Source organism: Balaenoptera musculus, chromosome 6 (assembly GCF_009873245.2).
Source record: "Balaenoptera musculus isolate JJ_BM4_2016_0621 chromosome 6, mBalMus1.pri.v3, whole genome shotgun sequence".
In the NCBI taxonomy this organism is placed as follows: domain Eukaryota; kingdom Metazoa; phylum Chordata; class Mammalia; order Artiodactyla; family Balaenopteridae; genus Balaenoptera; species Balaenoptera musculus.
The window spans coordinates 82,073,376-82,097,228 of NC_045790.1; the positions used below are offsets into that span (position 1 = coordinate 82,073,376).

Below are 23,853 nucleotides of genomic sequence, written 5' to 3' on the forward strand. Positions count from 1 at the left end.
TTACCTCTTTCTCTGTTACAGATGTCTTAGCTTGTATCTCAAGGTCATTACTTAAGTTTGATTTGCTGATCTATCCTAGAGAAATCTGAGACATCCAGAGGGTGACTCTAGTTGCTCATTTGCATGCATGTGCTTATAATCTATAATGGTGAAAAGCACTCTTGATAGTTCTTAGTGCCCTGGAAACTCAAGTGGAAGGAGACATTGCCTTTGGGGAGAGTAGAAACATTCACCCTGAAGGAAAGAGGCAATGGCAGGTCCCCCATTTCAAGCTACAGTAGAGGAGGAGGATGAAAACATTGAACAACATTGAACTGGCACTGATATCCATATTTGTGTTGATAACGTTTCTTTTGTTTTGGATTAAAATCTTATCTTTGAATCTTGAATGTTAAAAGATGAAAAGAGGAGACCTTATGAACAGCTAACCTAACTGCTTCCCTTTCATCCAGGCTGTTCATTTTATCGGATTCATCTTCCCTCTGTGTTTAACTGATGGTGCCTGAGCCTGGATGAATTATACTGACCTCCATGCTAACATTTTTAGACATTTTAACAAGGCTGATTTATGGGCCATGTGCAAGGAAGGAGGGTAGATGGCTGCCACCAACATATGAGAAACAAGGCAGAAGCCCTCCAACCCCTGTACATGTGCTGCGTCCACTGCAGCGCACACCTCGCCGAAAGTCTGATCACATACGGGTGAAGCAGTTTGCCTGTGCCACAGCGGTGTTTTTCTCATGGTGTAGCAACGTGCTCTTTGCTGAGAGTAATAAGTGTCATGCATTTCTGTTTTGCAGCACATGACCTCTGAGTACTTCGTTTCATTACCCTTCTGTGGGAAAATCTGCCTCTTCCATTGCAAAGGAAAATGGTTACGAGTAGAGGTAAAATCAGTCACTTGACTTTTTTTAAACTTAAGATGAAATATTTCAGACATATAAATGAGGTTTTTAAAAAATGGAGTAAGCATCCATATACTCATCACCAGTTTAAGAAATAAAACATGATACATAAAGCCAATACAGTTGATGCTCCCTGTCTGCAGCCCTTTCTTTTACTCCCACCCCTGGGGGAGCTACCAGCTGAATTTGGTGTTTCTCCTTCCTATTCACTGCTTTAGACTTTTACTATATTTGTGTCTATACACACATACTTTTACTATCTGTATATTTCAATATAGAGATATTTAAAATGTAGAAGTGAATAGTATATATAATATTTATAGTAAAAACATGAATAAAGTATAACTAAATGAATGAATGTCTTAAAAATTTACACCAATTGTAAGAGGTATTGATTCTTCTATAACATGCTTTTTCATTCATTATGTTTGTGATGTAATCTGTTTTCCCTGCTATATGCTGTAACAGTGTATGAATATGCCAACATTATCACTCCATTCTTCTGACAATGGATATTTAGATTGTGTCGAATTTTTTGCTATAAACAGCACTACCGTGAACATTCCTGTGCATATCTCCCACGGTACATATGTAGGAGTGGAATTTCTGGGCATGGGGAATGCCTAATTGCTCTCCAGAGTTACCCCTCCCTCAAGGGGTAGCCCTTTGAGCGTTCTAGCTTCTTGGGGGCATCTCATGTCCTCCCTCACCCCTGCCCAGGATGGCTTGGGTTTCAGCGTTCACATATTCCTCTATTTCCAGGGCCTAATAATTGTTTTATTTTCTTACAAGCTCAGTTATGAATTTGCAAGGAGGTTTGTTATATTTTGTCATAAATCTCTGTATGTTTTTCAAAGGTAGGTTTTGGATTTTTGTGGTTTCTTTCTTTTCTTCGTCGTCTTCTTCTTTTTTTTTTTTGATATCTGTTTTGCCCAGTTAGTAAAATTGCAAATCTGGGCTTGATTTTTTTTTTTTTTCCACAGTGGTGCTTAACCTAGGTGCAAAGACCTCTGCTTACAGGGAGCGCCTGGACCCCTCCCCCACAATTGTATGCAAATTATGTGTGTGTGTGTGTGTGTATTATGTATTTTGGAGGGAAAGTATTCATAATTTTCTTAAGATTCTCAAAGAAACCAACCCTAAGTAAGAATCATTGCTTTATTGAGTCTTATTACTGCATAGCAATATTGTGATAACTTAATTGTAGTGATTTATTTAAGTAAGTCTTGGTCATGGCCACTTTAATGAAAGCCTCAGTTTTGAAATAATTATTGTCATTAATGTGAATGTGTGTCAGAAAGTTGAGATCTGGAGTTACATGACTAAGATTTGGGTGCTTAGCTATAAACTTCAAAACATGATTTGTTAAAAAGAACACAACATTATCTGAATTTTAAAGCTCTGTGCTGTTTAGTGTATAATGTATAAATGCACAAATACTTAATTTTTTAACCTTTTATTTTGAAGTAATTTCAGACTTTTAGAAAGTTGCAAAAATATTTTAAAGCGTTCCCATATGCCCTTTACCCACCATCTCCAATTGTTAACGTCTTACATAACGATTATCAAAATCAGGAAATTAACATTGGTACAATATTATTAACTAATCTGCAGAACATACTGACATTTCCCAGATTGTCCTCCAAATGTCCTTTTTCTGGTCCAGGATCCCAAGACGTATTTAGTTGTCATGTCTTCTTAGTTTCCTCCAACCTGGCAGTTGCTCAGTCTTTGTTGTTTGTGGCCTCTTGAGGAGTAGCAGTGTTTTGTAGAGTGTCTCTCAACTTGAGTTTCTCCGTGTGTGGAATCAGGCTATGCCTTTTTGGCAAAAATACCTTCTCAGTGTATGCTCAAATACTTTAGATAAATATCTAGTATTATTTTTATTACTATCAAGTTGTGTATTATCTACTTTTTTGAGGTAGCAAAAGTGTTCATTCTCTTAGTGATGCATAGAAAGTTAAGGAAAGAAAGATGATTAATGAAAAGCAGATCCTGTGTTTAAGTGATGTATTTGCTCTTGACATTGTAACTTGTCTAAACTTTAGTGCCTATACATTCCGAACTTATTCTGTACGTCCAACCAACTTTATTCAGTGCAGTGGCCATTACTCTCCCTGTTTCCCTGTAGAAGTGGTCTGCATTCACTCTGCACCATCTTCCAGTCAGTCCTCAGTCACTGCCACATGACTTCTGCCCACACTCCATCACAGAGCCTGTTCTTGTGAACAGCATCTTAATTGTGCAGTTGAATTAGTATCTTCCAGGTCTTGTCCTACCAGACCTCTTTGCTGCATCGAACAGTGTTGAAACTTGGAATTCCCTTCTCACTAGGCTACCATGTTATCAAATCCTAATTTTCCTCATGATAGTCTAATAATTCCTTCTCTTATTTTTCACCCAAACCTCCTTCCACCCCCACTTCTGAAATGTCAGTGTCCCTAAGTCCTGTCCAGGCTCATCACTGTTCTCGGCCTCTGCATCCTTCTAGGTAATCTATCTCATAGTTTCAGATACCATTTTGGCCCTAATGACTCCCAAATTTGTTTTCCAGTCCTTGATGGGCTGCAGATTTGAGCAAAAAGCCAGCCTAATTGTCCATCTCACAAACTCTTTTAAGTTCTACATGTCTGAAACCAAAATTATCTTTCCCCATCCTTACCTTTCTCCCTTATCTCTATTTTAGTGGTACCTCCATTCATGCAGCCATTCAGGCTGTTTCTTAAGAGTTATCTTTGACTCCTACATCTTCCTCAGCCCCAAGTGCAACTAATCACCAAACACTGCTGATTTTACATCTTTGTTAATTCTTGCCTGGAACGCTGCAGTACCACACCAACTGGTTCCTCTGCCTTCACTCCTGTCTTCCTCTAGTTGAGCTCCGTACCACTAAGAGTAGCAACCCAAAATGCAAATAATTATACATCCAACTTATGACGAGACTTACTGTTTCCATGACACTAAATGCTTTTTTAAACATGACTGATCTCATTTCATGTTCACAAAACCCTGTTATCCCCGTTCTTACTGATGAGGAAAGTCATTCAGCTAGAAAGTGGGAGAGCTGAGATTTAAAACCAAATCTATCTGATCCCAAAGCCCTCACCAACAATTTTATAAAGCTGACTATCTCATTCTTCTACTTAAGGCTTGACATTGGCTTCTCATCTACAGGGTAAAGTCTCAGTTCTTGAAGGCATAATATCTGGTTCTCTTAGACCTTGCCTTTGCCTGTCTCCCAGCCTCACCTCTTGCCTTGCCCGGCCTCTCACTTTATGCTCTAACGTAACCAAAATGCTTGTAGGCCCCACACGTAAGAAGTATGTGTGTGCCTTTGCCCATCCTCTCCCCTCTATTTGAAATGTCCAGATTCGCCCCTAACTGGACTCCTACCAACCTGGTTTACTCCCATTCATCATTTAAGGTGCAGCTCTGAAAGGACATAAATTTGTGAAATTTATGAAATTTCAGTTTGTGAAAAAGGAAATACAAATGCCCAATAAATATGGTTATTTCTTAAAGTAACAAATTTGTGTAAACAAATTTACACAACTTAAATTATCCAACCAAAGTGATTAGATAAGTCACAATGTATCTATATGATAGACTTAAATAACATTAAAATGACATAGAAGACAAACAACGTGAAATATTTTTATGAGACACTGAGTGGAAAGCAGTCAACTATGAAATAGTATCTACAAATATTTTGTAATTCTTGTAAATCTAATCTTTTGTGAATCATGGGTAAAAGACTAGAAGGATAGGGCTTCCCGGGTGGCGCAGTGGTTGAGAGTCTGCCTGCTAATGCAGGGGACACGGGTTCGAGCCCTGGTCTGGGAAGATCCCACATGCCGCGGACCAACTAGGCCCGTGAGCCACAGCTACTGAGCCTGCGCGTCTGGAGCCTGTGCTCCGCAACAAGAGAGGCCACGATAGTGAGAGGCCCGCGCACCACAATGAAGAGTGGCCCCCGCTTGCCACAACTAGAGGAAGCCCCCGCACAGAAACGAAAACCCAACACAGCCAAATAAATAAATAAATAATAATTTTAAAAGGTGCTAATAATTAAAAAAGAAAAATTGATTCTAAAAAAAAAAAACAAAACTAGAAGGATAATTGTAACTATAGTAGATTACAAGTGATTTTTATATCATTAAGTATCTAAATTTTCTACAATGGAGGCATTTTACTAAAATAAGAAAAAAAAGTAAATTTTTAAAGAAAAGTACCAATTCTAGGCATTTCCTCCTCCTGAAAGCTTGCCCTAACACCTGCTTCCTGCTGGGTCAGGTACCCACCCTCTGTGTTCTCACAGTACCCCAAGCACAACTTCATTATTGCCTTTACTACATTATAGTATGGTTGTGTATTTGTGTCGTCTCTCATGGCACTAGGAGCTCTTTGAGAAGGGGAAGTATATCTTTGCAGCCTAGTTATGCCTGGATATAACAAGCATTCAACAGATACCATCCATACCAATATATATGTTCAGTATGTATGTTTGAATAAACAAATACATTTTAAAATATTCTTCCATGGAACTGTTTGTGTTTATCATGTCTTAAGAGATTTAAAAATTTATGCTAGTATATTAATCAAGCATTCTCTAGGGCAGTAGAAAAAGGCTTGCTTCACTTTTGGCGAATCTGACTTCCAAGCTGAAAGTGACCCAGTTCTCAACAGTCATCATACCGAAGGCACCACCACGATTAGGTATCAGTTAGTGCAGTTGTAGGCATGAGATCTCAGCCCAGATAACCACCCCAGTGGGGCTATATTTGGCCACTGTAAATATTTAACAATGGCAAGTGTCACAATGGCATTTTAGGGGCATATTAGGGGAGATTGTGGGCATTTAAAGGTGCATCCAGGATCTTACATTGTGTTGTTGCCATTTGGCCACAGGTAGGTAATTATTGCTTTGATTCAGTGTGTAACTTACCCATTTATTTTTAACATCTTTATTGCACTATAATTGCTTTACAATGGTGTGTTAGTTTCTGCTTTATAACAAAGTGAATCAGTTATACATATACATATGTCCCCATATCTCTTCCCTCTTGCATCTCCCTCCCTCCCTCCCTCCCTATCCCACCCCACTAGGTGGTCACAAGGCACTGAGCTGATCTCCCTGTGCTATGCGGCTGCTTCCCACTAGCTATCTATTTTACGTTTGGTAGTGTATATATGTCCATGCCACTCTCTCACTTTGTCCCAGCTTACCCTTCCCCCTCCCCGTATCCTCAAGTCCATTCTGTAGTAGGTCTGCGTCTTTATTCCCGTCTTGCCCCTAGGTTCTTCTGACCATTTTTTTTCTTTTTTCTTTTTTTTTTTTAATCCATATATATGTGTTAGCATACGTTATTTGTTTTTCTCTTTCTGACTTACTTCACTCTGTATGACAGTCTCTAGGTCCATCCACCTTACTACGAATAACTCAGTTTCGTTCCTTTTTATGGCTGAGTAATATTCCATTATATATACGTGCCACATCTTCTTTATCCATTCATCTGTCGATGGACACTTAGGTTGCTTCCATGTCCTGGCTATTGTAAATAGAGCTGCAATGAACATTTTGGTACATGACTCTTTTTGAATTATGGTTTTCTCAGGGTATATGCCCAGTAGTGGGATTGCTGGGTTTTATGGTAGTTCTATTTTTAGTTTTTTGAGGAACCTCCATACTGTTCTCCATAGTGGCTGTATCAATTGACATTCCCACCAACAGTGCAAGAGGGTTCCCTTTTCTCCACACCCTCTCCAGCATTTATTGTTTGTAGATTTTTTGATGATGGCCATTCTGACTGGTGTGAGATGATATCTCATTGTAGTTTTGATTTGCATTTCTCTAATGATTAATGATGTTCCCATTTTTGAATTACGACTTTCTGAGTTCAATTTTTTAGCTTGGACAAATGACACAAAGTATCATTGGGCTTTCTGACTAAGCTATAAAATACCAAAATGTGTCATGTTTTAAAAATACATAGTATTGGGACTTCCCTGGTGGCGCAGTGGTTAAGAATCCGCCTGCCAATGCAGGGGACACGGGTTCAAGCCCTGGTCTGGGAAGATCCCACATGCCGCAGAGCAACTAAGCCCGTGCACCACAACTACTGAGCCTGGGCTCTAGAGCCCGCAAGCCACAACTACTGAAGCCCGCGTACCTAGAGCCCGTGCTCCGCAACAAGAGAAGCCACCTCAATGAGAAGCCCACGCACCGCAACGAAGAGTAGCCCCCGCTCACCGCAACTAGAGAAAGCCCGCGTGCAGCAACGAAGACCCAACGTAGCCAAAAATTAATTAATTAATTTTTTAAAAAAGACCAAGTTTAACTCTAAAAAAAAAAAATGCATAGTATTTACCTACTACAAGTAAAATTCTGTCTCTGAATTCTCTCTATTATTTCCTCATTGCTAAGACACAGTAGTTTTTTTTTTTTCCTCACATCCTAATATTTTGGAGAACAGACTGTATCTTATGATCAGCAGTATATAATAATGTATCAAATTGTTTTATAATCAGTAGTATCCTAGAATTGAAAACATAGTAATTATTAGTATATTTATGAATTAACAGCAAGATGTTGAAATCAATTCTACTATAAAAGAATATATATTTGGTAAATAAGTACATTTTAAAATAAGAGAAAATTTGATCAACACTGATAGTCTTTGTTGCTTTTTATATGCATTTTAGAGTTGTACGAAATGTAATTGCACAGAAGCATTTTGGCCTTTTGGATATGCTAATAAATCAGCCAACACTTGTCTCATTGCAGATCACGAATGTTCACAGCAGCCGGGCTCTTGATGTTCAATTCCTGGACTCTGGCACTGTGACGTCTGTGAAAGTGTCCGAGCTCAGGGAAATTCCCCCTCGGTTTCTCCAAGAAATGATTGCAGTACCACCTCAGGTACTGTATGTTACAAGCCTAGGTGATCGGCTGAAAGGGATTTGGATGTGTTCATAATCACATTGTGAGATGCTCTCTCAGTTTTTGGTGATGATTGAGTTTAACAAAATTGGAAATGACCCAAATGGTGGCTCACTGGTTTTCAGATGTAAAATTTTGCTTAGACAAGAGGACCAGTCAGACTTACAGAATATTGTTTGATAAATGTTTGTTTCAAGCATATTGAGTCATCAGGCTATGTTGTCCAGTTAGAGGTTCCACTTTAATAATTAGATGCCAATGCTGGCTTCTACACAGTTTCAGGATATTATATGTAAATATTTACTTCCAGAGTTCTTAATTTAATTAGGTAACCATTCTCTTTGGATATATGTTTATATTTAACCTTCTCCTCATAGATTTTAGTGAAAAGATTAACTTCAGTCTATCTTTCCTCTCTTGATAAAAATTCAAGATGATAAGAAGTTTGAATTATTTTGAATTAATTAAAATTATTAATAACTATTTCCTACTTAGGAGAAGTAGAGTTTGTACAGAAATCCATCATGCTTTGAAAATAAAATTGTTCAACATTCTATAATTTCAAGAGACCCCTTGACCTATATTTACCAGAAGATGTCTTATGCATCAAAACTCAGTGAATAAAAAGTACTTGACCATAATTAGCATGGCTTTTATAATTTCTCTCACTGCAGTCACTGTTGCCTTTCCTAAAATGACTATTACAGAGAAGCTGTTTAACTTGAGTTCAAGCCAATTTTCAGAATCACATTTTTTCTTATTGCTGCTCAGCATAATATTGAAAATTGTTAGACCTTTAAGTGCTGCTTTCACTTGATAACACCCTGGCCTCTGTACCCCTTGTTAGAACATCCATCTAGGGCCAGCCTTACCTAGAAAAGGTTTCTGGGGCTGGAGGAGATGGGGTATCTGTCCCACTGCTTCTGACTGTCTGAAAGTTACACAGGTGTACTTTCTTGGTAAAAGCCACTATAATTTTTTCTATTAATCTTATCTGGATTTTTTATTTGATAGATGTGAAGTTGGGGGAACCTTTAAAACCAGCTAGGGCAAGCCTCTGGCTAACAACATCTCCCCAAGAGGTTCAGAGTAGCAAACTGATGGCCTGTTGGCCAAGGCTGACCCATGAATATTGGGTCTGGGCCCTTGGCTCGTAAAGTGTTTTAAAATGTGAATTAGTTGTCTGCTTCTAGCTTCTCTTGACAAACTAGAAAACATGACTCTATTGAGCAGTCCTCTTTATGAGACAGTGCTCTGTGGGACCTTGGGAAGTGACGTTCTCCTCTGCAGGGCTTGTGCTCTCCAGTGCGTGGGCCCCAGCTGGCCCTCCTCACTCCCTCTTTGCCCACCTGGCACCTGCACTAGTAGAGTCTGCTCTCTTTGCTCTAAGTGACCTCCTCCCCACCCAGAAAGGTGCCTCATGCAGGGGGCACAGTGGGAGACTTGGAGCCCCCAAGGATGAAGGGAGGGTGTATGACAGGGAGGTTGGGGCTCAGAGAGGAAAGAAGAAATCTAGGAATCCTGGAAGTAAGTTTCATCTCCTGCCCAAAATTGCCTCCATCAATTCAAAGGCTTCCATGAGACTGGAGGGAGTCCCTGGGGTTACCTTTTCCTCCCTGGTGTAGCCATTCTGCAGAAGCTTGTGCAGTGATGGTGGGAGGTCAAAAGCATCAGGGAAAATGAGTCTTTTAGGTATCACTGGGTTTTAGTTTTTCTTACCCTCCTTAATTCTCATTACTACCTCCTTCAAAAGGTATGGGGTACAAATGCCTGGGGTACTCAGGAAATGCTTCATTCAGCAGGAAGCCTCCACAGAGATTTTTACAACAGGAGTCAGATTTCATCCAAATGACACTTCATTTTTTTTTTAGTTGGGCATAGAGGGAAGACCTAGATATAAGTCCCAATCTTGTCTTCACGACTTTGTGATCTTACACAAGTTAGTATCTCTGAGTCTGTTTCACCGTCTGTAAAATGAGATCACAACACTGGCCTGCCATGCAAAAGTATTGTAGGGTGAGAAGTATGTGAAGTGCCTGGTATAAAACCCTGGCTCATGATAGGAGTAAAGACAATGGTAGTAATATAAATAGATCAGGAACATAGCAGATGCTCCAGCCTGAGAACTGTGATTGTCATTATTAGCTATTGTTGTTGCTTGCTTTCTATCTTGGCAACATTTGACTTGTAGGAAAATAATATTGACACTACTCATAAGTACCTATTTTAAGATGGTGTGTCCTCTTTTCCATTGTGTTTTCTTTTCAGGCTATAAAGTGCTGTTTAGCAGATCTTCCACAGTCTATTGGCATGTGGACACCAGATGCTGTGCTTTGGCTAAGAGATTCTGTTTTGAATTGCTCAGATTGTAGCATTAAGGTTAGTTATCTTATTGGTCTTGATAAAAGGGGGCTGTCAGCCAGAAGGACTCACTTTTTTTTTTTCCACTGGTTTTTGTGAAAGAATTTTATCTTACTGTAAACTGATGCTTTCACCTCCGACACACTTTTATAGTCAGGAGGTTGGTTACATGTGTAGCTATAAGATATTTGATGGTTTAATTTTTATTTAAGAATTTATCCTATATCTCCAGTGTTATTTTTAAACCCTTTATATAATTTTTTGATTATTAATAAGGTAGCAGATAGTTCTGTGCTCCTATTTTGCTCCATGATAAGGAATTAAGTCTGCAACAGAGGACCATGTATCTCTTGATAAATGTTTCTAAAGACCATTTAAGTAAGTCCGGTATTTCTTTTTTTTATCCCTAAAGTAAAATGGATTATAAACAAATATTTGCTTGTAATCTTGGTTTTTGTCTCTTCCTAAAACTTATTTAAACTGCTTTATTTCGTTTCTTTTTCACACTCTTGCATCTTCATATCAAAAACACTGCTCATATTTCCAAAAATAGAAATGTAAGATAATATTTCTCTATTTTAACTGATGTAAATAGTGTTATCATTTTATATAAGCATTTAACAATGTTAACACTGAAATGTCCTTGAGAAATATCTTCATGAAGACCTCTCACTTATTCTAGCCCACACTGATTTTCCTATCTTCATTCTCCCCTAGGGTTTATCATGTGCAATCACACAGTTATATACCATTTTATATTCTTCAATTGCCACATGAATATTGTTTCTCAGCTCCTAAAGCCAGGGTATTGGGTAGTCAATAAAAATCTTTTTAATGGTTGATTTTTGAAACGGTGTTTCTGTACCATAAATATCAAAATGAATTAGCAGTCAGTACTTCATTAGCCCTCCAAAGGATGAATTTAAATAGACTCCTCTTGCTAGGAGAGAAGCTTTTAAAGTAAATTACTTTAGAAGGATTGCCTTGCTGGTGTCTCCTTGTCTTCATGCCTGTGTTCCTGCCTTTCATTTCTAGCCCAATTTGGTAAAAGATAGATGTGGCTAGAAGTGTCTCACTTTTGTTATTCCTAAGATAAACCAGAGGAGCTGATGAGAAGAATTAACAGTCACCCAGCCCTTCGGGACACACGGCAGCACAGTCCAGTTATCTCCGTGTGGTGCTCCCGTACACACATTCGCCCCTCTGACAGAAAAAGCTAGCCAGGTACTCAGAGGTCTCCTGGGCAAAAGGTGCAAAATGGTGACTGTAATTTTGGCCTATTCAGTGGAGCTTTCTTCCTCTTTTTCTCCCAAGGTCCCTCTCCTCTCATGTAACTGGGGGAAAGGGAGAGGGGTGAGAGCAGATATTAGGACCAAACAAGGACTTTGGACCAAAGATCCCAAAGGGTATGGTGAAGGTCAAAGCTTTTTCTTTCCCTTCCCTGTCTGAGGGTACACCAGCATTAAGCAGAATTCTTATAGGACATTTTGCCGTTTTTATTATTTTTTATTGTTGAAGTTGGATGATGAGCACATGGGGACTCATTGGGTTACTCTTTCTTCTTTGAGTGTTTTAACATGTCATTAATATAAAAAAATTAATCATGATATATAGAATCACTCCCTCTCAGTGATAATGACCTCTAGCCAGTCATAGATAGTCTCAGTTTTTAGAGGTTAGTAAATTTTCCATTTCCATAAGTTTGCCGCTGGTTTCTAGACTGCTTGGACCTACGAGCTTATTCATTGCTACAGCTGTGATAGATAATTCATCTGACCTCAAATAGAATGATTTTAGCAAGTTGGGTTCTTTGCAAAATACTGTTTTATAATATTTAAAGTTAATATTATAACCACCTCAGAATTCATCGTGAACTTGGATTTCTTTAAGTTGGTTTTGTGTGTTTTCCAAAGGTTACAAAAGTGGATGAAACCAGAGGGATCGCACATATTTATTTATTTACCCCCAAGAACTTCCCCGATCCTCACCGCAGTATCAATCGCCAGATTACAAACGCAGACTTGTGGAAGCATCAGAAGGATGTGTTTCTGAGTGCCATATCCAGTGGAGCTAGCTCCCCCAACAGCAAAAGTGCGAACACCCCCATTTTGGGCAACACTGGAGAGAATTTCAGAAAGAGCCTCTCGGATATCCTCAGAAAGTCGTTGGTAGACCACACCAGCTCTTTCTCCATGGAGGAACTGCCACCTCCTGCCCACTTGTCCAAGCCAGGGGAACACATGGATGTGTACGTGCCAGTGGCCTGTCACCCGGGCTACTTTGTCGTCCAGCCGTGGCAAGAGATACATAAGCTGGAAGTTCTGATGGAAGAGATGATTCTCTATTACAGTATGTCTGAGGAGCGCCATGTGGCAGTGGAGAAAGACCAAGTGTATGCTGCAAAAGTGGAAAATAAGTAGGTCCTTGGACAATCAGAGCTTTTTATTCTCCTCCTAAGAAAAATGTGTAGAATGATACCAAGAGTCCTTAATCCCTGCAGGGGGACTTGGAACTGCACAAATGGGAATTTTGAATGTGAAATGAGACCAGTGAATTGTGCAGTTTTCTAATATTTAAAATGATGTCATTTATCTAAAAATCTAATGACCCTAGTCCTGTTAAAAACCTAATTATATCTAAAGTGAATGTTTAAATATTTTTTCTACTTTCCTGTGAGAAAAATATTTTTTTATTTAGGAAATAATGTTTTTTATTTAATGACTTTCTAAATTTTAAAAATAAAATGTTTATTGGAGATAATTTAGAAAATATAAAAAAGTATAAGAAAACAAAGTCAGCCAACCAACATAACCCTTGTTAAACTACTTATGTATTTCTTCTGGTTTTTTTCCTATACATATTTATACAATTGGTATATTACTATATATAATTTCATACCTACTTTTTTCACTTAACATAATTCTGTGAACACTTTTCCATGTGATGAGATTTCTTCATAAACATTTTAATGACTAAATATTCCATCATACAGAGAAATCATAATTTACTTATCATTTTCTTTTGTAGGTTTTTTTTCTCCCAGATTTTTCACTGTTACAAATAATGTTGAACTTAAATCTTTGTTCAGCTCTCTGATTATGTATTTATGAGATAGATTCCTAGAAGAGAAATCACTTGTTTAAAAATTACAGGATTTTTGATATATGCAGTCAGTTGCTTTCTAGAGAGCTTGTGCCACCCTTTATAAGGTTCAACAGTGCCTATTTCACTGCTCTTTGGCCTTTGGACAGTGAGAATCATAATTCCTTACATTTGTTTTAGCACTTTCAGTCTGTTTTCTCACGTTTGCACATTTGGATCCACACTCTCCTCTCCTGAAGCCCCCAGGATGTGCTGGTTCCAACCCAAGGAAGCTCAAGCTCCTCAAGCTATACGCTCACTCCAGGAAGCCCTGGACAATGGCACAAGCTCCCCCCTCCCCCTTCCCTTTGCCGGCTTTCTTAGGGGAAATGTGCCAGCTTATTTGACAATGCTGAACAAAAAGAACAATCTCTCCCCCTACCCTCCCTGTCCCGATACACACACCCCAAAAGTCAATTTAAAAGGTCAACTGCTTATTTTTTTTCTATAAAATGCTTTCATTCATTCTTAAGATAGCAAGTATAGGCATTTATAAAATTTTGTTATTTTTATGGGAGGAAAAAAAACTAATTTTCAACTCTTAAAAGTGAAAAGTATAATAGCTCTCATTCTAAAAAGCATTCAACTTATATGTCACAAGCTTTTCATCTTTAAAAAATATTTTTACTATGTCATGTTATTTACAATCATAAGCATAAATGGGTTCCAATTTGCCTCATCAGAACTCTTTGTTATTGGATAGTTTAATCACAGTTAAAGCCAAGCTAATGCTAACTCTTATCTGAGGAGCAGATTAATGATGATTAGTGGTGGGGAGGTGCCACTTGGAGGGAAGGATCATGTAAAGATCTCTGAACACTGGAGATCTGTAGTGTGGGACTTCAGACTCCACCCCTACTCCCCCATGGGTCGAACAGTTCTGCCTCAGGACTCTGGGGCTTTAATCAGTTAATTTGTCCCAGATAATCAAGGGATGTCTTATATATGGGAACAGATTATCTGATATTTTTGGAAACTTTATGAACTGAATCAATGTAAAGTGTTTAGAGCTTCTGTCTTGCTTACAACCCAGGACTATTTACTAAACCTTGTTCCCAGCTCTGGTAAGTTAAGATTTAGGAATTTCAGGTACAGTTTTGATTACAGTGATTTCCAAATCTATCCCAATTTAAGAATAACCTAGGCAGCCTATTAAAAATGCAGATTCCCCTTCCTCACCCCAGGCCTGCTGAGTCAGAATCTCAAGCAGTAGAACCCCAGAATCTGTGTTTTAAGTAAAATCTCCAGGTGATCCACATGTAGCCTTGCACTGAAATTGGTAATGTAGTCAAAACTGAAGCCTTTATTTAAGCTCTTAGTTTTGAAAGTTGAAAGCTAAATAGAAATGCAACACATAGGTTTCCTGATGGTTCTCTCCTCACAGCTCTGTACCTCTTATTTATAGACTAAAAGCACAGACCATCAGTCATTTGCCTTGTACAGTTTAAAGACAGTGATATTGGTGGAAACCAAATGTTTTTATCTCCTTTTACACTTATATGAATTAGCAACCTGCGCCAAACTGGCGTTTCCACATATGGAAATTTCTCTTCAAATTAAAGTTCTTATTTGCACAGCTTATCTTCATTTTAAGAATACTTATAGTAATGGCTGCTATTTGCCAACTGCCTGTTATATGCCAAATTAATGTGTTAGGCACTTCATATATATTGTTTCTACAAGTAAATTAAAACTAAACATTACGCATGAGATAATTGAGGCACAAAGAGGTTAAGTAAAGAGCCCAGGGTTGACATGACTGAAAAATGACTCAGTGGGACTCCAGCTCAGGTCTGTTTGGCCCCCAAAGCTCATGTACTTATTATGATACCTTTCTGTGTCCCTGTTGTCTCTGTGATTCATGGGTAATTGCTTGCTTCACTTTGGGCTTATCTGAAGGTTTCTGGAGTTCCTCCCAGAACCCCCCAATTGCATACAGTGTTTGAAGTTGGCCTCTTTGTAGCTTTCTTTTTTTTTTCTTTAATAAATTTATTTATTTTATTTATTTATTTTTGGCTGCATTGGGTCTTCGTTGCTGCGCGTGGGCTTTCTCTAGTTGCGGTGAGCGGGGGCTACTCTTCATTGCAGTGAGCAGGCTTCTCACTGTGGTGGCTTCTCATGTTGCGGAGCACGGGCTCTAGGCACGCGGGCCTCAGTAGCTGTGGCACGAGGGCTCAGTAGTTGTGGCTCACGGGCTCTGGAGCGCAGGCTCAGTAGTTGTGGCGCACGGGCTTAGTTGCTTCGTGGCACGTGGGATCTTCCTGGACCAGGGATCGAACCTGTGTCCCCTGCATTGGCAGGTGGATTCTGAACCACTGCGCCACCAGGGAAGTCCCGAAACCATTCTTATTAAAGATACAGAGCTCATTACCAAGTCCAGTGGCTTCTTTTAACTCTAAATCCTAGTTGACCTCCCTGTAACATGGGATGCTTTACACTACTTGGTTTCTGCAGCACCACTCTTTTCAGGACTTCCTGCTGCCACCTACCTTCTATTCCTCAGTCTCCTTTTACTGGGTAACCTTCCTTTGCCTTAAATTTTTGTGTTTCCCAGGATTCTGTCCTCACTTCATTTTTTTCAAACATTTTCTGCTGAAGCATTCTCATTCTCTCTCATAGCTTCATAAACTACCTTTATTTTGATGACCTTACCCCCTACCAACTCTAATCTGTATCTCCTGCTTCAGCCATTCTCCTGAGCTCCAGACCTTTGGTCCAAATGCTACCTGGATAGCCCTAAGGTATCTTGCCTGGAAGTCCCTGAATTAATGCATTATTCATACCTGGTCCCGCTTGCTTCTCTCTTTCCATCTTCCACACATGGACCTTGTCCCAAGAGTGTGGCCATTTCCTGTCTCCCCGTTGAAGTGAAGGGATCTGCTAGCCTTGTCCTGATTGTCCTCTGTGGCACTGTTTCCTCCTGCTTAGTGGTGGTTTTCCTTTATTAGCTCCATGAGGCCTGTAAAAGGGTATTGAGTGAACAAATTCCATCAAATGAGCCAGTGACAAAGCAGAGAATAGTAACCTTTGGAAAAAGAAGAAGCAGTCTCTTTAAAAACTTCTACAACAGCATAGTTTTATATTTTAGTAAATAACATTTGTACTAATTTTTCTTTTTATCAAAAAATGTTGCCCTTAAAGCAGGTGTTGACTTTGTGCATTTTTTTCTTCTTTTTTACTCCAATGCACATCTAGGTGGTACAGGGTGCTTTTAAAAGGAATCCTGACCAATGGACTGGTGTCCGTGTATGAGCTGGACTATGGCAAGCACGAATTAGTCAACATAAGAAAAGTGCAGCCCCTGCTGGACGTGTTCCGAAAGCTGCCGTTTCAAGCAGTCACAGCTCAACTAGCAGGTAACTTCTGGGGAATTTGGACTCATGACACAACAGTAGTATATATTGTCGTTTTGTCCTGTGTACAGAGTCATTGGCCTATTGATAATTTTTAATGATCTCTCAAGGTCATGCCCTTCCACTATATCTGCTGTTTCTGTTTTTCCATATTCCTTTCTGTCTCTGATTTCATGTATGAGTATTTTTCTAAAACTGTAAACTTCGTACAGGTACAGTATTGCATTCTGCTTTCACACTACTACTTTTTGGGTGGTTGTTTGATGGTCCTGATAACAATTCTTAATAGCTGCAAAATATTCTGTTTAATCATTGTTTCCCTATTGTTGAACATTTAGGTTATTTACACTTTTATTGTAGTATTGAGGAAAAAAACCCACAGCTACATATATTAGCCAAAACAAACAAATGCAAACAATGAGACAACTTAAATAACCAACAGGAGGAGAACATTGCGCGATTAATATTTTATAATTTATTGCAGGAATTATAATGCATCTACGTAATGGACTTTCACAATTATAAAACATTCCTGGGTCGTAGAATATGACCATTTTCATGGCCAAATGAGTTTCCATTTGCATTGCAACTGACAACACACAAGCGTGTGATTTCACCACACTCACACCAGCCTATTGACTGTCATAAAATCTGAGGAGCTGAGTTAATAGGTGTAGAGTGGTACTTCTTTATGATACTGTCTGATGAGATTTGTTTTATCTTCTCTGAAGGCAGTGCAGATATCTGTGTGCCCTCTACCAGTAGGTAGCATGGGTGCCTAGCTGAAGCTCCACCCAGAGAGCTGTCACCATGAGCAGAGGGTGCGGAGGCCAAGAGGGCTGAGGGGTGCCGACACCTCCAGTTGTCTGGAGGTCCCGCTGTGTGGTCCCGCTGTGCTGGGATATGGCGAGTTGTGACCACACGTGCAACCCTCATTCCTCACCCCCCGCTCACCCCATACACTTAGCAGTGGCAGAACTGACTTGATCTCAGAAATGAGAGAAATTATATATATAAATTCTTCTTTTTGACAGCGTTTATTGAAGATATACATATGTAGATAGATAGATAGATAGGTAGAAAGAGAGAGAGAGAGAGAGATTGCCTTATTTTGAAGTATTTGCCAGTTTCTTTGTGTCTCCTACTAGAATTCAAAGGAAACTCCCATGGTAGACAGATATGAACCAAAAATGGCATCTTACACATGGCATGACTACCATTGATCTGCTTTGAACTCAAACTTCTAAATGGTTTCTTCAGAATTAATGGTTACATTTTTCATTTTCACTTTTTAACGTTCAGGTTTTTCTAACAACACATTTTGTTAAACATGACAATCAAACGGCCCAGTGAAGGAGTCTCCGTGAGGGAGGAGCGCGTGGCCCCATCATCCCCACCCCGGCTTCATGGCCGCAGTCACTGGTGCTCCCTGTGCAGGGGACTGTACAGCCGCTTCATTTCACTGAATTCGTGCCGGTGCTGGGAGGCTCAGGCTCTGTTACAGTCACTGAAGCAGCAGCTTATAGACAGTTCTAGGCTTCTCTCATGGGAAATTCTTAGTAATCAAAGAATTTAGCCCACTCACTACACCGAAAGGTCTTTTAAATTATATGTGAAACTCCCAGACCTTCGTCACTATGGGGCATAATTTATATATCTAATCTAACATATGTGAACTTAATTTATGTTAGTTTAATAATACTTCTTGAAAAATACATATTCTTGTCTCAGTTTTGTTTTAAAACCTAATTCAGAATTCTCTAACTTGAGCTCTCAAGTTTAAAAGTCATGGGGATTTAGAAATGCATGGGACTTAAAATTCATCTGGTCCAACCACTTTATTTTACAAGAAGTAAACTGAGGCCTGAGAAATCAACTGGTTTCCCCAAGATCATACCGTTTGATAGAGGAAGAGCTGGGAATAGTAACTGAGTCTCCAGACTTTCAATCCAGTGCTTTTACCATGGTGATGTATGTAATTTTAAATACTGTTAAGTGTATTAATTCTTCTTCTTCTTCTTTTCTTTTTTTACTATATCTGGTTCATCAGGGAAAAAAATCTGTAAATAAGAGAAATGTCATTGATACTGGTATTTCATTCCCCATCAGTCTATATCTACATATACTTTACGGAAATGGGCAGTCATTATTATAACTTCATTTTATAGCCCAGCATTAAATCTCAAATGAAATTTGTGTCTGTAGGTGAAGGTTTACAGAAATAACCCCATTCAGAATAGAAAAACTATAAGCAAGACTGTTGTAAGATTGTTCAGCATCTGTTTTTCAGTTAGGCAAGTCTAAGCTGGTATGTTTAACTGCTTTGGGACTGACTAAATAGTTTTCCATTATAATGGATCAAAGAAAGGCTCATTTGACCCCTCACTGATCTGCGAACTCCCTTTCTCTTAGGAGTGAAGTGCAGCCAGTGGTCTGAGGAGGCTTCGATGGTGTTTCGAAATCATGTGGAGAAGAAACCTCTGGTGGCATTGGTGCAGACAGTTATAGAAAACACTAACCCTTGGGACCGGAAAGTAGTGGTCTATTTAGTGGACACATCACTGCCAGACACAGATATCTGGATTCATGATTTTATGTCAGAGTATCTGGTAGAGCTTTCAAAAGTCAATTAATCGCTGCTTCTGAGACCTTGACAACTAATTCAGATTTTTTTAGCAATAACAAAATGTAGTAGGCTTTAAAAAAAAAAAAATCTTACCTCTGCTACATGGCTCCGACTGCTGTGCGGGATTGAAAAGAATATGCTTGGGTTTGATGAAAGATATTTAACAAGTTTTGTTTTAACAGAGTTGACTTTTCAAAGAGAATTGCACTTGAATTATTACTATAATATTAGAATAAAGATGTTTATCAGTTCAAAAACTGACTATCTTATCATTTCTAGGCTTTATGATCTTAAGGTGAAGAGTTTCCCTTTCTATTCATGTTGTCTTCCTAGTGGTGCTCGCTTCTTCTCCAGTTAGACTGAGAATTCCGTGACTTAACCCTACCCTGGAGTAGTGGTGGGTCCCAAAGCAGGTGGTCACCACACCATGTGAAGTCTCTCCCGAGTCTTTAGCCCACCAGCATTGCTAGTGGTGCTGCTGGAGGAACAGCCCAGGCAAACCAGCACGTCCTGATCACCCCAGATCACCCCAAATCTTGAGTGGCTTATTGCCCAGAGAGTCTGGACTGAAAATGCAGGCCTTTACAGTCTCCCTGCCCAACCTCCCTGTCTACTACTCCTTGCGCCAGCCACACTGGACCTTCCCAAACCCCATGCATGTTCATCTAGGACTACTCGTACTCTAAAGGAAGCCCCACTTCCCTCCAGACCACTCTTATTCTTTTCCCTCAGCCTGCAGCTCATTTTCTCCCCACCATTTTTCTTTGTCAGTATCCTCCCTGACCTCCCAGGCTGTCCATGAAGCCTTCCCTGGTGCCCCTCCTACTGCACTGTACTTTGACTATGCCCCTCGTGCTGCCCAGATCTCACTGAGCTTCACAGCATATAACTAGTTGTCTGCGCCAGTCACCCCGACTAGATTGTGAGCTCCTTGAGGGAGGGAGGGGTCTTAGTCATCTCTCTATCCAGTCATATCCCGGTAAATGTTTGACAGCTGGTTCTGGTGGGTGTGTGGGGGTCATGCAGGGAGTGAGCCTTGATTTGTAGTGTCTGACGATTCCCATGTTGTAAATATTCCTACTGCTGTTGCGTTCCAGCTAACAATGTGACCTCACTGAATGTGGCGTTGGGAAAAGATGCACCCAAGCGGCTCTTGTGAGCTCTAGGATGGTGACCCCTTACTCAGTTTGACTGGGAAGCCTAAATTTTTGATTTTGAACATATACTGAATTTAAGCTAGTAGACCTCTGTGTGAAGATATGCATAAACTATTGGAAATATGGAGTGGGTTTCAGGGGAGAAGACCAGGCCAGAGATAAAAATTTTTAGTCATTTGCTTATTTTTATTTGAGAACATCTAGGAAAAGTAAGAATGGAAAGAAAATAAAGACCAGGTGTTTTAAGTTTTTCATGTAAAATGTGTTGAAACTGTCTTTCTAGCTTTTTAAAATTTATATTTAGTATTTATAATTAAAGTGATTCAAAATTCAGGAATGTTTATGCCAGTGATTTAAGTAATCATTTATGATAAAGTAAAAATATCCTGACACACAAATGTTTAAGTGAAATAAAGTAGTGTAAATGTTTTTTTATAATGGTTTCTTTCCCTAATAACAACAACAAAAAAAACACAAAAATCTTCAAATTGTCCACAGATAAGAAAGAAGTGGTTTGTACTTCACTAACTTTAGGAGTGTTTCTATTACTTTTTAAAATAAAGCAATTAGTTGTTGATGTAACTGAAAAGTTAATCTGGTGCTGGGACAGTTTGACAGACAGAGAGACTTGCCCCCCACCTCATACCATATTCAAAAGTCAAGTCCAGGTGGACTGAAAGCCTAAACGTGAACAGCCACGGTAGGAAGATAACCCAGGAAAACACCTTTATAATCCAGGAGCAGGAAAGATGTCTTAAACTGGATGCACAAAGTGCTAACAATAAAGGAAAAGATTGATATACAGTTGACCCTTGAACAGGGTGGGGGGAGGGCATTTAGGGGCACCAACCCTCCCTGCTGTGGAAAATCCCCATGTAACTTCACAGTCAGCCCTCCTATATGCAGTTCCTCTGTGTCTGTGGTTCCACATCACATCTTCAGATTCAACCATCCAGAGATGGTGCAGTACTGTAGTATTTTCTATTGAAGAAAATCCACCTATAAGTGGACTTGCACTGTTCAAATCTGTGTTGTTCGAGGGTCAACTGTACTAGACAAGATTAAAATGAAGAACACCTGTTCATCAAAGACGTTATTATGAAGGTGAAAAGGCAAAGCACAGATTGGAGGATATATATGTACACACATACATATATATATAGAGAGAGAAAATAATAGATTACATATATTCAATAAACAAAAGAGTATCCAGAAGCAAAATGGGCAATACGTTTGAACAAACACTTCACAGAAGAGGAAATCCAACTGGCCAGTCAACATGAAAAGGTGCTCAACCCATTAGGACACCGGGAAATGCAAATTCAAAACTCAATGAGATACCACTCATATGCCAGAATGGCGAAAATGTTTCCATTTTTGTTAATTCCAAGTGTGTTGAAGATGTGTGCGCTTGTGCAGGAGGGTACTGGTAAAGAACGTTCACAGCAGCACTATTTGTAATAGCTAAAACCCAGAAACAACCTACATGTCCATTAATAGTAAAATGTATGTTTCTAAAAACTGTGATATATTCATGCAATGGAAACCTCTACAGCAACGAGAGTAAACAAACTACAGTCACGTGAACCAACACGGATTAATCTCACAACATAAAGTTTCGCAAATGAAGATAAACTATGGAGGAAAGAGGCAAGCAAGGAAGTGATTACCATAAGAGTCAAGAAAGTGGTCAACTTCAGGAGGGAGTTGTGACAACCCGGAAGGGCACAGGTTGGCTTCTGGGCTGCTGGCAGTGTTGTTTCTTAACTTGGTGGTTGCAGCAGGTGTTCTCATGATAAAAATTCTTAAACCTGCACAGTTATGTTGTATGCCCTTTTCTTAAATGTTTGATTCCACAACAAAAGGGTTTAAAATTTTAAATCTGAAATATTAAATCATTGCATTATTTTAAAATATATTGCACATGCCCCTTGAGAAGAATATTCTCATATAGCCATGAGGGTTTTGTAATGTAGGAGTACATTTGCATGGAAACAAGATTTTAAAAAGGTGTTTCTCATTAGTCATCTGTACACCAATATTAAAAAGTTTATATTAATAGGGTCTATCCCACCAGAAACTATCCTATAATAATCCAAAGACACCTTATTTTCTGTCCACACAAATTCCTTTTTATGAGCCATTTTTAAAATTAAAACACTTAAAGTTTCTGCTTGGGTTTAAGTGGTTTGTTCTGGAAAACATTAGCCTTTTAAGAAAGTGGGGCTTTTGGAAACAAAAGCAAAAATAAACGAATGGTACTACATCAAACTAAAAAGATTTGCACAGTGAAGGAAACTTATCAACAAAACAAAAAGGCCACCTACAGAATGGGAAAAGATATTTGCAAATGATATATCCAGTTAGGCGTTAATATCCAAAATATACAAAGAACTCATACAACTCAACATTTTTAAAAAACGATTAAAAAAATGCAGAAGATCTGAATAGATATTTTTCCCCAAGGAAGACATACAGATGGCCAATAGGCATATGAAAAGATGCTCAACATCACTAATCAGGGAAATGCAAATCAAAACCACAATGAGATATCACCTTACACCTGTCAGAATGGCCATCATCAAAAAGACAAGAAATAAGTGTTGGTGAGGATGTGGAGAAAAGGGAACCCTAGTACAGCGTTAGTAACAATGTAAGTTGGTGCAGCCACTATGGAAAACAGTATGGAGATTCCTCAAAAAAATTAAAAATAGAACTAACATACGATCCAGCAATTCCACTCCTGGGTATTTAGCCAAAGAAAACAAAAACACTAATTTGAAAAGATATATGCACCCTTATGTTCATTGCAGCATTATTTACAATAGCCAAGATATGGAAGCAACCTAAGTGCCCATCAACAGACGAATGGATAAAGAAGATGTACATAAACACAATGGAATATTACTCGGCCACAAAGAAGAATGAAATCTTGCCGTTTGTGACAGCATGGATGGATTTAGAGGGTATTATGCTAAGCGAAATAAGTCAGACAGAGAAAGACAAATACTGCATGATTTCACTTATATGTGGAATCTAAAAGAGCAAAACAAATGCACAAACATAAAACAGGAATGGAGTTATAGACAGAGAACAAACAGGTGGTTGCCAGAGAGGAGGGGGTTGGAGCGAGGAAAGAAATAGATGAGGGAGATTAAGAGGTACAAACTTCCAGTTGCAAACTAAGTCAAGGGTATGAAATGTACACTGTGGAGAATTTAGTCAATAACTATGTAATATCTTTGTATGGTAACATGTTGTAATTAGACTTATGGTGATCAGGTTGAAATGTATAGAAATATCTAACGACTATGTTGTGCAAAAGGAATTAACATGTTGTAGGTTGTGTTGTAGGTCAATTATACTTCAA

The 23,853-nt window shown here is 39.0% G+C and overlaps 1 protein-coding gene across 1 annotated transcript in view; it reads left to right on the forward strand.

Moving 5' to 3' along the window:
* The window catches only part of TDRD7 (tudor domain containing 7), a 90,625-nt gene extending 70,467 nt beyond the window's left edge, over positions 1-20,158 (forward strand). The window contains exons 12-17 of the mRNA XM_036854372.1: positions 801-887; positions 7,690-7,824; positions 10,114-10,224; positions 12,120-12,622; positions 16,543-16,703; positions 19,113-20,158. Coding sequence (XP_036710267.1) covers positions 801-887; positions 7,690-7,824; positions 10,114-10,224; positions 12,120-12,622; positions 16,543-16,703; positions 19,113-19,333 — 1,218 coding nt within the window. The 3' untranslated portion in view covers positions 19,334-20,158. The remainder of the gene's footprint in view (positions 1-800; positions 888-7,689; positions 7,825-10,113; positions 10,225-12,119; positions 12,623-16,542; positions 16,704-19,112) is intronic.
* Positions 20,159-23,853: the final 3,695 nt, after the last annotated feature.